This window comes from Heliangelus exortis, chromosome 3 (genome assembly GCF_036169615.1).
Source record: "Heliangelus exortis chromosome 3, bHelExo1.hap1, whole genome shotgun sequence".
NCBI lineage: Eukaryota > Metazoa > Chordata > Aves > Apodiformes > Trochilidae > Heliangelus > Heliangelus exortis.
This window is the reverse complement of record NC_092424.1, coordinates 25,902,211-25,914,237: the sequence shown is the minus strand read 5'-3', so window position 1 is coordinate 25,914,237 and position 12,027 is coordinate 25,902,211. Positions and strand designations below refer to the sequence as shown.

At 45.6% G+C, this 12,027-nt stretch overlaps 1 protein-coding gene across 1 annotated transcript; it reads right to left on the bottom strand.

Moving 5' to 3' along the window:
- Window positions 1-6,198: 6,198 nt before the first annotated feature.
- Window positions 6,199-10,372, bottom strand: C3H1orf115 (chromosome 3 C1orf115 homolog). The gene is made up of 2 exons (XM_071739707.1): window positions 9,757-10,372; window positions 6,199-7,474 (listed from the first exon to the last, which is right to left on the bottom strand). Exons 1-2 carry the CDS (start codon window positions 10,054-10,056, stop codon window positions 7,355-7,357), a joined length of 420 nt encoding a protein of 139 aa, XP_071595808.1. The 5' UTR covers window positions 10,057-10,372; the 3' UTR covers window positions 6,199-7,354.
- Between the last annotated feature and the right edge of the window lie 1,655 nt (window positions 10,373-12,027).

Genomic DNA, 12,027 nt, shown 5'->3' with positions numbered 1-12,027 from the left:
GCTCCTCCCTAGTTACACATCATGGGCAGCAAAATGGCATACAAACCCAGTATCTTTCAGTTTGAAGGACTAGTGATTGCATATTGGTTTAGAAACAAAATTATTTCTAAATCCAAGAAGGACCTTAAACTTTTGTTTCCTAAATATACTGCCTGGACCCAGAGGAGATTTTGTTCAGCCCTGATCCTTCTTGGAAGACTATAGCCTGAAGAAGGTTAGAGGGGAATAACAGGAGGCAGGAGCATCTGCATAATCTCCCCTTTCTTGATGTGATACAAAGAACATAGAATTAGAAATAATTGCAGAAAGCATGGTTGGGGCTTCCTTTCAGGTCCAAGACTGAAGCAAAGCCCTCTTCACACCAGGCACTTCTCAGAAAGCCTCCAATAAAGAGCCTGACCAGCAGGTTTCTTTAATCCTCCATCCCAGGCACACCTGTACTCACCTAGGAGCCACCTTCTGCTATAAAGCAATGTGAACAGAGCCATTTGGACAAAGTGTAGGTACTGCTTTTGATGCAATCCACGGCCTTTGTGCAATAGGTTTGTGTTTGCCATAGCCAGAGCAGGCACAGTAAACATGCACTCAGGGGGGACTTACCCCATTTTCAATTGGCTATGGCTCAATCAAACTTCAGGACAGTGACGCTGAAATTATTTGCTCAAGGTAATTGCCAAAGGCTGCTTAAAATGTGTCTAATCAGATGGAGGATTTGCCATGTCAATCACAAAACAAACTGGGGCCAGGCTCTCTCAGTCATGAAGGAGAGCAATGCTGGCATTGACAAAGCATGGTGCCAGCTCAGAAACATTCATGTTACGAATTTCCAGGTGGAAGAAATTTTATGGAAAAAGCAATGATGCCTCCAGATGCAATAGGCAACTGGAGATAATTCTTCTAGAGGCAAACCTAGACTCTTGTATAGCAGTGCTTCAGTCAGAGGACTAAGGAAAGTGAATGACAAGAAAAGAGTTGAAGAATTTTACTTCTTTCAACTAAAAAAGACAAGTGACTGGGGATCTCAGAAGTCTTCAGATATATGTAAGTACTGTAGTTGGAAAAGGCAGTTTTGAGGGGGAGATTTGGATGGACATTACAGAAATTACCAGTGACAGAGACAGCAAAATGTTGGCCTGTATTAGGTGGTAGGGTGTTAGGACACAGATAAATGTAGGCTGGGCTTATCTCAGTAAAGGAATAGGGGTTAAATGCCCACATCAGGAATATGCCAGTTATTTTTCCATGACTCTCTGCTAGTTCAGCAAAAGGTGGGGATGTGAGGATGGCACAGGTGAGTATGCAGTCATCCTATGTTAACTTCAGCAAGATATAATAAAATTGTAATATGCACACACACAATTATATCCTTATTCCAAACTTGGAACAAACAATAAATTCAAAAGATTATTTCATAGAAAGGAGGGCAGGATAAAAACATTGGTGCTTCCTCTTGTAATCTTCAAGGAGATCAGAGTTCAGTATGTCGTGCACTTGAAATCAGTTCAGTGAAATTTTATGTAGGGAAAAAAATTCAGGCAAATAATTTGTAATAATAGAATTAAAAATAGATCCATTAATGATAAATGCCTTTTAATGGAGTAAGAGCAATGGGCATTTTTGTGAGGCTTTTCCTACATGGGGAAACTACCTAAAAGCCAGGTGGGTAGGTAGAGTACTCCATTCACTGTCCGGTCATAGAGGAAGACAAATTGAAAACTGCCTTTTTCTTTCAGTCAAATGTTAAACTTCAGTCACTCCAAATTAACTAGTACAATACAGAAATGGTTATTCCAGACAAATGTTCAGCCCAGTAGGGGTTGATCAGCATCATGCAGGCTAATGATGCTACAAGTTCTCCCTGTGTTCCATAATTGTAGCTCTTCAGGTGTGTATAATACCAGTCAGGCAGCTTTAGGAATTTGAACAGTCAGGGTAGAGCAGCACGGCATCTGGGAGAGCGGGTGGGGACCAAAGGAGAGGCTTTACTGGGGAGTGGTGCATTTATTCTGCAGCACATTGGCTGACAGGCTCCTGCAGCTATGATTTAGTGGCTTAGCAGCCATCACTGGGGGTGGGATTCACCAGAGACAGGAAAAGTCCCCACCTTAATGCAGGCACAGCTGAAAAAACAATCTGATGCTCGAGTAAGTGTCCCAGGATAGGAAGGGTCAAGGACTGCAGAAATAGGGGAATACAGAAAGCAGTGGGAGGCAAGTAGACACTGGATGCTGGAGCTGGTCAAGACAGCTCTGACAGGGGGGTGGAGGTCATTCCAGTCTGCTGTACTTTGTTACCCCTGCCTTGGGAATTACAGACCTTGACTGAAGTAGCTGTGATCTCTCTAGTGAAGGCTGGCATTCAGAAACAAGGAGTGGCTGGGGCTCATCCCCATTCCTCCAGAGAAGCATCCTTAATGAAGGCCCAGCAAGAACCTTGGGGCAAAATGTATTGAATTTTTAGGTGCCAAAGGAAAAAAAAACCTAGCACAAGAGCATGTTCCTATGGCTTTACATTTGAAACTTTTGCAAATAGGAGGCTCAAGATTCAGCTGGGTAGAAAACAGTCGCATGCAGAGACACACATTACACTGCTGAGACCCAACATACTAAAAATGAGTCTGGACAAACCAGGAGGCCAGCCTAGGAGAGGACAGGAAATCCCTGTGGGAGATGAGAGAGGCTGACAGAGATGAGAAGCAGGCTGACAGGGCTGGGAGTCTGACTCTTTTTCCCAGAAGATGGCACTAAAGGACAATTGCATCTCAGCAGGCACGGTGCTATGCAGGGATAACTCTGCTGGGGGACCAAGGGCTCCTCAGGCAGTTTGCAATTGCCATCCTCACAAGCACTCCTTGCAAGGAGAAGCAAAGCTCTACTCTTGGTGTCTATGCTTTTAGCAAGAGTGAGGATATCAGTGTTTTACATCTCCATGCAGTAGGTAAATAGAAGCTTTCTGCTTATGTTTATATATATCCCACTCACAGCCTGAGAGTCCCCCAGTCTGAAGGGCCTCAGGCAGTCTCTCATCCAGGCTCCTGCTCACAGCAGGGTCAGCACCGATTTCAGACCAGGTTGCCCTGTACAGTGTACAGTAACACCTTGAATGCCTCCAAGGTTGGAAACTCCTTAGCTTCCTGAGCCAACTTCTTATGCAAAGCAATCACATTAGTGTTTTCCCCCCCCCCCTTGAATCCATCTGGAGATTCCTCAGTTTCAATTTATAGCTATTGCCATTTGCTGTCTGGCTGCAGGCCTTGACTCCATGTTGCTGGCAACTCCTTATGTATTGAAGAGTTGCTGTCAGATCCCTCCTAAGTCTTCTGTCCTTCCAGGCAAATAAGCCCAGAGCCCTGAAGGGTGACACAGGATTCAGGACAGAGCACCACCCTTTCTGAGCTCAGGTGAGCCTTCACCCTGAAAACAGGACTTAGCAGTCTGATAGCTCTTTCCTGAAATGAGAAGGAAAGGGACAATTTGCTTCCATTCATTTCATTTAGTTTGATTATCTTCATTAATCTACAAGCTCTTTAGACTCTTTACTGCTCTTTGATGAAAAAGGATTTCCAAAGCAGACTGTGTACAGGTAGCTGCAGCAATTTAGTACTCATTTTAGGTTCAGTTTTGTCTCATAAGAGCTCAGTGCCTAGCTAACAAGGGACTCAGAACAGACAACAGCGACCCAACACAAAACCTGCTTCCTTGCCATATCAACAGGCAAAGAAAAAGTCATTCATCCCTGATGTGAACCTTGGCCTGCTAAGTGCCAAAGTGCATGGTATGGTATGGTGTAGTACAGCTCTCCTCAGTTATAGCACTTCAAAAGCAAGCAAAAGACTGCTTCCCTGCTGCTAATGTGGCAGGACAAAAGACAATAGCTGCAAGACCTCTGCCATTTCCTCAGGGCCTACGGTAAGCCAGAGTGGTAATTAAATGCTCTGGCAGAAACAGCAGAATAAAGTTTTATTCCACTCCATGACTAATTGAGCAGGCACTAGGAACAGCCAGGGCTTTGATTCAGAAGTGACTTGCCAGGCTGTCAGGTGAGCAGAGTTCAGTTCTGAGAGAAGCTTGGATGAGTTGACTCACCACTCCTGCATGTATTCAGCTTCCCAAACTTATTTATCCTGCCATTTGTGATGCATGGTAAAAGGCTCATAGAAATCTGAAAGGAACCAGGTAGCACAGTAGCACACCACTGAAAACAAAGGCCTGTGCAATGAAGCCTTGAGGGTGCCAGTCAGGTGCCTGAATGCATTTTGTCCAGCAGCCGTATCCACCACATCCCACCTCTGTCAACAATGGGGTCAAAAGTCCATTTTACTCCTAAAAAGAACCTGGAAACAAGCTGCAGACAAACCTGTTTTAATAAAAGAGCCTGCTTGCATCCATGGGTTGAAAGCTTTCCCTGGCTGGGATGGCTCCTCCACAGCCAGCCTTGCCAAGAACACATGAAACCCCTGCAGAAGCTCAGAGACCATCCCAGGCTGCCCTCCTGGCTTGGCACAGAGCAGCCTCAGAGCACCCAATCTCCTCACCCTCACCCACATCTCTACTCCTAGTCACTAACAGACTACCAGCGCTAGGGCTCTGCTTCAGGGGGAGGTTGCCATGTCTTGTTGGCTGAGCAGGATGACCTTCTACCTCATCTGGAGTGAGTTGGGAAATACTTCTTTTTATCTCTACTACCACCAAGACAACAGCTGTGCAGGATCTGCCCTGTTCCACCTATTTGCACTGCAGCTAAGCCAGACAAGGCCCAGGAGGGATGATACCATAACTGACAGAACTGCAGCCCTCCTCCATCCACACAGCTGAAAAATGAACCCACATTCACACACACGCACGCGCACACACACACACACACACACACACACACACACACCCACACACACACACCCCTATTCAGGTTTTCTAAAGGTTGTTGTGTTAACTGGGCTGGTGAAGAGAGAAGAAAACCATTAGGCAAAGACTAAGCCTCACTAATTCACTCCACTAGCTGAGAAGTGAATTATTGCTCAAGGGGTACTGATAAGCAGCACTAATTAGTAGCATAAGAGAGAATCACCAGTTCATACTGAGGAAGGAAAATAGGCTGCCATGAATCACCCACTGTTTTACAGCAACAGCATAGGTTACTTGCTTACTTTTTCTTTCTTTGTTTGTTTTTGGTCTATTTTAGAAACACCGTTCAACAGAAGCTGATTCACCAATGTGCATAAAGCTTTTCTACACAAAATCAGTACTTAGATATTCTTCTGCTTCCATACGGATGACAAGGTATTTCCTTCAAGTTGCACCAGGCAAGCAGAGACCAGAAGTCAGCAGGCAAAAGTCAGTGGTAACCATTGTGCTGAGTGGATCCATAAGCTAAAGTTCATGTTTACCTTTGTGGAAAGTCCTTGCACTGAATGGGTTAGACCCTGGGTGTTGCCATGAGGGAGCTGCCTTGCTATTCAGAGGACACATAGATGACTAGATGGACACACATTTTATGCATAAAAGTGGAGACACAAATCTCCCCTGCACTGCTTAGTCATTTTTTAAAAAAAGTTCTAATGATTCATGCTGCAAAAGCACTGTAAAACAGAGCAGATCAACAAAATTTAAAGTTAATTCTAAAATATGCAAGCTAATATGGCATGTGGGTGTTAGGACAGCCCTGTTCTCACTGCAGAAGACACAGCAGTTATCTATAGATATATATATCTATATATAGAACTCTATATATCATATCTGGTGGGGCAGAGCAGAGGGACAGCTCTGACCCCGCAAGGAAGCTCAGGAAAACTCAAACAAAACAACTAAAGGCACAAAATCAATGAGCAAATAAGCAAAATCCCTTTGTAGTTGTTCCCATCCCAACTTGTGTAGCCTTAGATCCTCTCCAGCCTCATCTCCATACCTTGCCTTTCCTGAACATTTCCACGGAGTTTGGGCTACAACCAGACCCTTCTTAGAAAAGCACTGAGGCCAGAGGCATAACAAGACAGGGAAATTTACACTGCAGCTTCCTGCTTGGGCCACCACTGAGAAATGCCTCCTTTCTGTGCTCTTTACATGTGTAGGTTTCATTTTCTGCATTTAAAAGAAAAACAGTCCAGTTTGCTGAGATATGCAAACCTCTTCCTTCAAAAAAGACAAGGAAAACAAATGAACGATGTTTTTTTCCAGAACATAACTCAACTCCTTGATTACAAAATCAGTATCAAAACTAGAAAGATCTTTAATACAGAGGAAGTACTAGCAGAGAAATTCTTTACAGCTGCCATGAAACCTATAGAAAAAGAAGTATTTAAAAAATCAAAATGCACATAATTCTGAAGGCCCATAAACCTCCTTGGTTCCTGTGTCATCAACGCAAGATTTATATCACTGGAGGTATGACAAGGAAGCTGATCCATCTGCAGAACCATCTGATGTTGACACTCTCAACCTATAACTTCGCCCTATGGAAACGAAGATAGAGCTGGCAGATTATATGGCCCCATTCTTACACAAAACCGCTGTACATTCTTATAAAAAACCACTGTATTTAGGGTTTTTTTTTTTTTAGGTGAACAGCACCAATATGGGTGTTCTTACAGGCTCAACTTCCAGAATCAGGTATGCCAAACTCCATTCTAAGTAAGTGAAATATATACAGGTTTGAAAGCGACAGAGGAAAAGTTTACAGTACTAATCACAGTGAACCTTTAATGCTCCAAAATCAGAAGACAAATGCACTTCATTTTGTTCCTGGATTTTTACATTAATCTTAAGATTTAGAGGCCTGTAATTTCCAGTGTTTGAAACAACAATGATGCAGAAAATCTCACTATGCCTCAGACCACAGTCCCTTTATATCTATTTCAAGTATACTCATAATCTTAACCCTCTCGGGGCAAAAGACATCAGAAAAACCAAAGACTACCTTTTCCTGATCCCTTGTTATCAGTTTCCTCTACTGCTTTGACAATTCCTCTCACTTGCCAGACTCTGATCTCCAGCTCCCCAGCTGCCAACCCATTCTCTGCTTCCTTTCCTTTCTCCCTCAGCTACTTGCTTCTCCATCTGTCCTTGGCTTCCTTCCACACATAGCCCAACGCTTTAGAAAACTAGCTCATGTTTGAGAACAAACTTCAGCACCCTAAGTCAAAGATTATTTCCTTGTCCTTGCACTTCTTCATCCCATTCTGATTTCATAAAGCATTGGAGGTTTTTGCAGACAAAAGCACTCAGTGTGGGGGAGTCACGGCTGGCTGAAGGGGTCACAGCTGGGACTGGTTGTCCTGGAAGTTTCTCAGGTGCAGGTCTCAGATTTAATCCTGAGAAAACAATGTCCTTGTGTCCTCTCCTGTGGGGCACACGGAGCTGTGCTAGCGGACGAAGGATGCCACCTGAGCTGCCACCCCAAAGGGGGTGGAATAGGCTGTCGCCAGTCCTTGCAGGCCAACCACCAAGTAGTGGCATCCCTTCTGCAGAGCCTTCCCAAAGTTCTGCAGAGAGAGATGGGAGAAGGGGATGTAAAAAAGAGAGGTGATAAAAAAAAAACAAACAAAAAACAACCTCCACATAAAATAATTTCTACAGTCAGTGTCATTCAACCAGAAAATTAATTTTTCCCACAGCTGCTGAGGGCTTGGCACGGAGCAGTGTTTTACCATCTATTTTTATATAGAAACACACACACAGAGTATAGTTAAACCAAACGGATGCAGCCTCCACAGGAAGCCAGGCTTTTACGTAGGCTTCTATTAAAAAATAAAATCAGTTTAAATTCAGATCTAGTTTGTAGAGGTACATGTTTCCCACACTCATATGTTCTGTTAGTAGCTCTTAAAAAACATGTAAACTGTTAACACTGGAGATGAAAATGAACGCAATAAGTGACTGAGAATGCTTTTATGTAAATTTCATTGCTTTTTATCAAAACAAGGTTTTTGGTCAAAATAAGAAGGTTTTGACCACTTTCAGGTCTGTACATGTGTGTTCTGCATTAGAGATAACTTGTTACAGATTATTTAATCTGAAAAACTTAATCTAATTTTAATTTCATTCTCGATAGTTAGGGAAGTAAGATAACATGCTCAGTTTGCAAAGAATATCAGAATTAAGTGTTCATAACTCTTTATGGTTGTGCGGGTCTAGATCAAAATAACATCTTGTAATATGGAAAACACTGAAACAGAGGATGTATTTTTAAATATAATGAAATGGATGAAATCCAGTCAATACCTACTATATTCCTCGGTTTTCTTAAAGCTGGGTTACAGTGGTACTGGTTCATAAAAACTTTCAGCTGTTATGATGCCACTGCATAGCTGAATTTTGCTGCATTTACTCCTATGGAAAGTTATTTGAAGGAAGTTAAGACAGCAAAATAAAAAGGCATTCAGGGTTTGAGCCTGGGGCCAGAAGAGGAGAGGCAGGGCCTTCCTTTCCCACATCTGCCCTAGTCCTACCATGTCACGCTGGGGACTTCTTTCCTCCTTCCTGCCCCGTAATACAACTTACCTACCTGAACCTCACCAACTCTTTCATGAGTTCTTTAGTGCCAAAACTAAATTGGCAAACCTTCCCCTTGGGGATACTGTCTGACTGATAAAAAAGGGAATACACAGTGCCTGAGAACTGCCTCTAAACACTGTTATCCACGCCCTTGCACCGACAGCACATAGAGCAATGGCACAACAGCAAAGCTGGGAACTGCTAAGACATAAGCATGATCCCAAAACTGCTCCCTAAAAATCAAGCCTTGAGGCTGCTTCATGCAACACGTGTTTACTGTGACTTGGAAATCACAGCGTTGGAACCTCAGAGTATCAAATCAGTCATGGAAGAATGAAATAAAGATGAAATGAAATTAATCTCTTTATGAAACAGTATTTGTGTGGCTTTCAAAAGTAACTTTGCCAAGCAACTAGCATTTTCTGCATGTCAGAAACAGGAAGCAAATTTTTACTAGTATTATAATTTTTTAAAGAATGCAGTGTAAAGTCAGGTCTTATACCAACATCTGCAATCTCTGTTAGGAAAAGACTTCAGGCACCAGACCGGTTTTTCCTTCTAACACAGAACCCACTTTTTGCTACAAATATGCAACACATACCTGAGATGCATTTAAGTGAAAAGAACAAGAAAAAGAAACGAATTTTTCCAAACAGGACTTTTGTAATTAAAAGCAGCCGCCCTCCGGGGAGGTGCGGGGGGGAAATAACCACAGGACTGCAGCGCTTGTGACTTTCCACAACGGGAAAGCAGAGGAAAAATTTGTAGCCAAAATAGTAGTTACACAATGAAGAACATGTCGCAATTTTTCTTCAACTCATTCCAGTGATTTTCTGGGGACACCTGTAACATAAACTGGCAAACGAGTGACCTGGAGGTATTTTATTACCCTTTCTTTGAGGTACTTAAGAAAAGGAAGCCAATTAACCAGAAGTTTTAAGAAATGGTATCAAAACAGTGCCGCCGAGGGAAATGCAGAACAAAGAAAGGCGAAGTGCCCGTCACATGGAGCAGCTTAGTGTCATTTTAACGCCGCTTTTCTTCTCTTTGATCCCGGCGAGGGTCGGTGTCGTGCTCCCCCCCGGCAAAGACAAGTGCAAGCCGGCGGCCCCAGCCCCGCCTCGCAGCTCGCCCCCGGCGCCCCCGATGCCTCAAGGACACGGGGCACTTCCCAGAGCCCCTCGGTAAAGTCGGGGCCGAGGCCCCGCCGCCTCCCCGCACCGCGGCAGCCCCGGGCGGGGGCGACCGTCCCGGAGCTACCTGCACTCACCTTGCCGTACTTCTTCAGCCGCTTGCCGTAAGGCCGCTTGCCGCCGGGCCGCGGTGTGCTCAGCGGCTCGTAGGAGTCGGGCAGGAGGGCGAACCGCACCTTCCTGCCGGCAGAGCGCTCCTCCTGCTCCTCTGCCGGCCGCGGGGCCCTCACGCAGCCCCCAACCCTCCCCGCCGCCGCCTCAGCCGCCTCAGCCTCCTCCTCCTCGTCGCCGGGCAGGATGGAGATTTGGTCGTCGCCGGCCCCGCGGCGGGAATACCTGCCCCTCGCCTTAGCGCCCAGCCGCCCACCCACCGCCATGGTGGTGCCGCCGCCGGACGGGCTCCCTGCGCTTCCTTCGCCGCTCGCTGCTGCGCCACAGGTGTGGCCGGAGGAGGCCGCTGCCCCCTCCCCGGGGCGGGACGGCTGCGGGAAGAGGCTCCCCGGGCCCCGCAACCCTGCGAGCCGTGCCCGCGGAAACCTACTCAGGGCAGCCGAGTGAGGGCTGATCGGGCACCGGCACCTCCCGCCCTGCTGAGGAAAACCGCGTCTCGCTTTGCTGGGGACACGGGGAGCGGCTGGGGGAAGCCTGGGACCCGGACCCGGACCCGGCAGCTAAGGAACGGTGAAGCCCGCGCTGTCGGTGTCGGTGGGACAGGGAAACGCAGCCCGGCGGCTTCGGCCTCCGCGCCGCGACCACCGGTGAAAGGCTAGAATAGCTCATTCCCTGGCATCTCACCCTCTGCTCCTCCCCGGCAGCGCGGTTAGGACATCACACTCTGCTCCCGTCCGGAAAAAAAGCCGAACTCCTCTGTAATCCCGCTGTCACGGGTGTTCCTACCTACAGCCGCGGGTGTACAGCACCTCCGGTGCAGAGGGCTCTGTTCTGCTACCCCGGGCAAGGGGGAGCGTACCATAAACCTTAATTTTAAGGCATTTTTTTTTCTCAGATGCAGGGGGAGGGGGCAGTCATACAACTCTGCAGCTGGGTAAACTGCAGGTCAGTGGTCGCACTTCCTAAGGAGCGTTCGTGTAGCTGGGGAAGATCAAGAAAAGCAAAATCATAGAGGGAGGATGAATCTCGTGTATTAAACCTGTTATTTTATTTTTCAGCGTTTGATACATATGCAAATGCTTCGGACTAGCAGATGCAGTAAGGGGACAGACTGATCCCTTACTGTGGATTTTTCTTACCGAGGAGCAAAGTCATCAACCTGTGTCCTGCCAGGATGTTTTTTAATGTTCAACGAGTAAATGCTACACCTATCATTACCTGCCCCAAGGATGGTGTTTCACCATCATCCCAGCTCCCGCCAGAAGGCTGCATCATTAAGAACTTGGTCGGTCTTCTGAAGGGAGGAAGATGTGAGCTAAGCCTCAGGTCTATTGCTACAGAAAAAGTGCTTTATAACTTCCCCTGTTTTATATTAAAGGCATCGCCACTCCCATTACCATTGTTAGTTTTTTAATTTAAAGCTCTGAAGTTCGATGTGGAAAACTGTATCCAGGATAGGATTTTACGCTCTTGAGTACCAGTTCCAAATGGACACTTATGACAGACTTCAGGTGGCGCTCAGAACTCCTCCTTCCTTTGAACTCTGGCACTTGAGGGCCATCACTGAGCCGACACACCTCACCCCCACCTTCTACAGTCAGATGCTGAACTTGCCTACGTCCCAGAGGTGCAGGTATGTCCTGAACCCTGCTGACTGGAAGAGAGGAGCGCCAGAGGTCCTGTCCTGTGTAACCCATATTTTAACAATAATCACATGGGAGGGAGCCTGCAACAGCAAGGTATAGCATTAAATTTTGCATGCTCTGATACACTGCTGTACGTATTCATCTTCTACAAGTTCAAAGGACGATACAATTGCTTGATGTTGATGAATTAGAGCATTAAGGGATAAAATCACAATAAGCTGTAAGCAGCAGTTAAATGGCATCTTTTGTCGTAACCTCAAGCTACCTTGAAAATTTTTAAAGGAAAAAAAATGCATTAAATATATCTTTATGGGGCTTTGAAGTGTTTGTGCCTAGGTTTTCTATTTATAGATCCATTACTTAATGCATACTTTGCCCTGTAATGAGAAGTGCAAAGATACAGAAAGAAATTTTCTCAAGAGAGATAGGACAAAGACCTCTCAGTTTACTGTCTCCATTTGCATGGCAACAGGGGAACCACAACATGTTCTGAGATCAAGAAATCCAGGGTACCTCTTGGGTGTATGACACTGGGTATCAAAAGCCTTATGTCTAACAAATTCATGGAATTTTAGCACCATCGTACCTAAA

Coding starts and splice junctions, on each gene's coding strand:
- C3H1orf115 (XM_071739707.1), bottom strand. CDS start 10,056: ATGGCGGTGGGTGGGCGGCTGGGCGCTAAGGCGAGGGGCAGGTATTCC. Junction 7,475..9,756: donor GGCTGAAGAAGTACGGCAAG/GTGAGTGCAGGT, acceptor CTCTCTCTGCAG/AACTTTGGGAAGGCTCTGCA.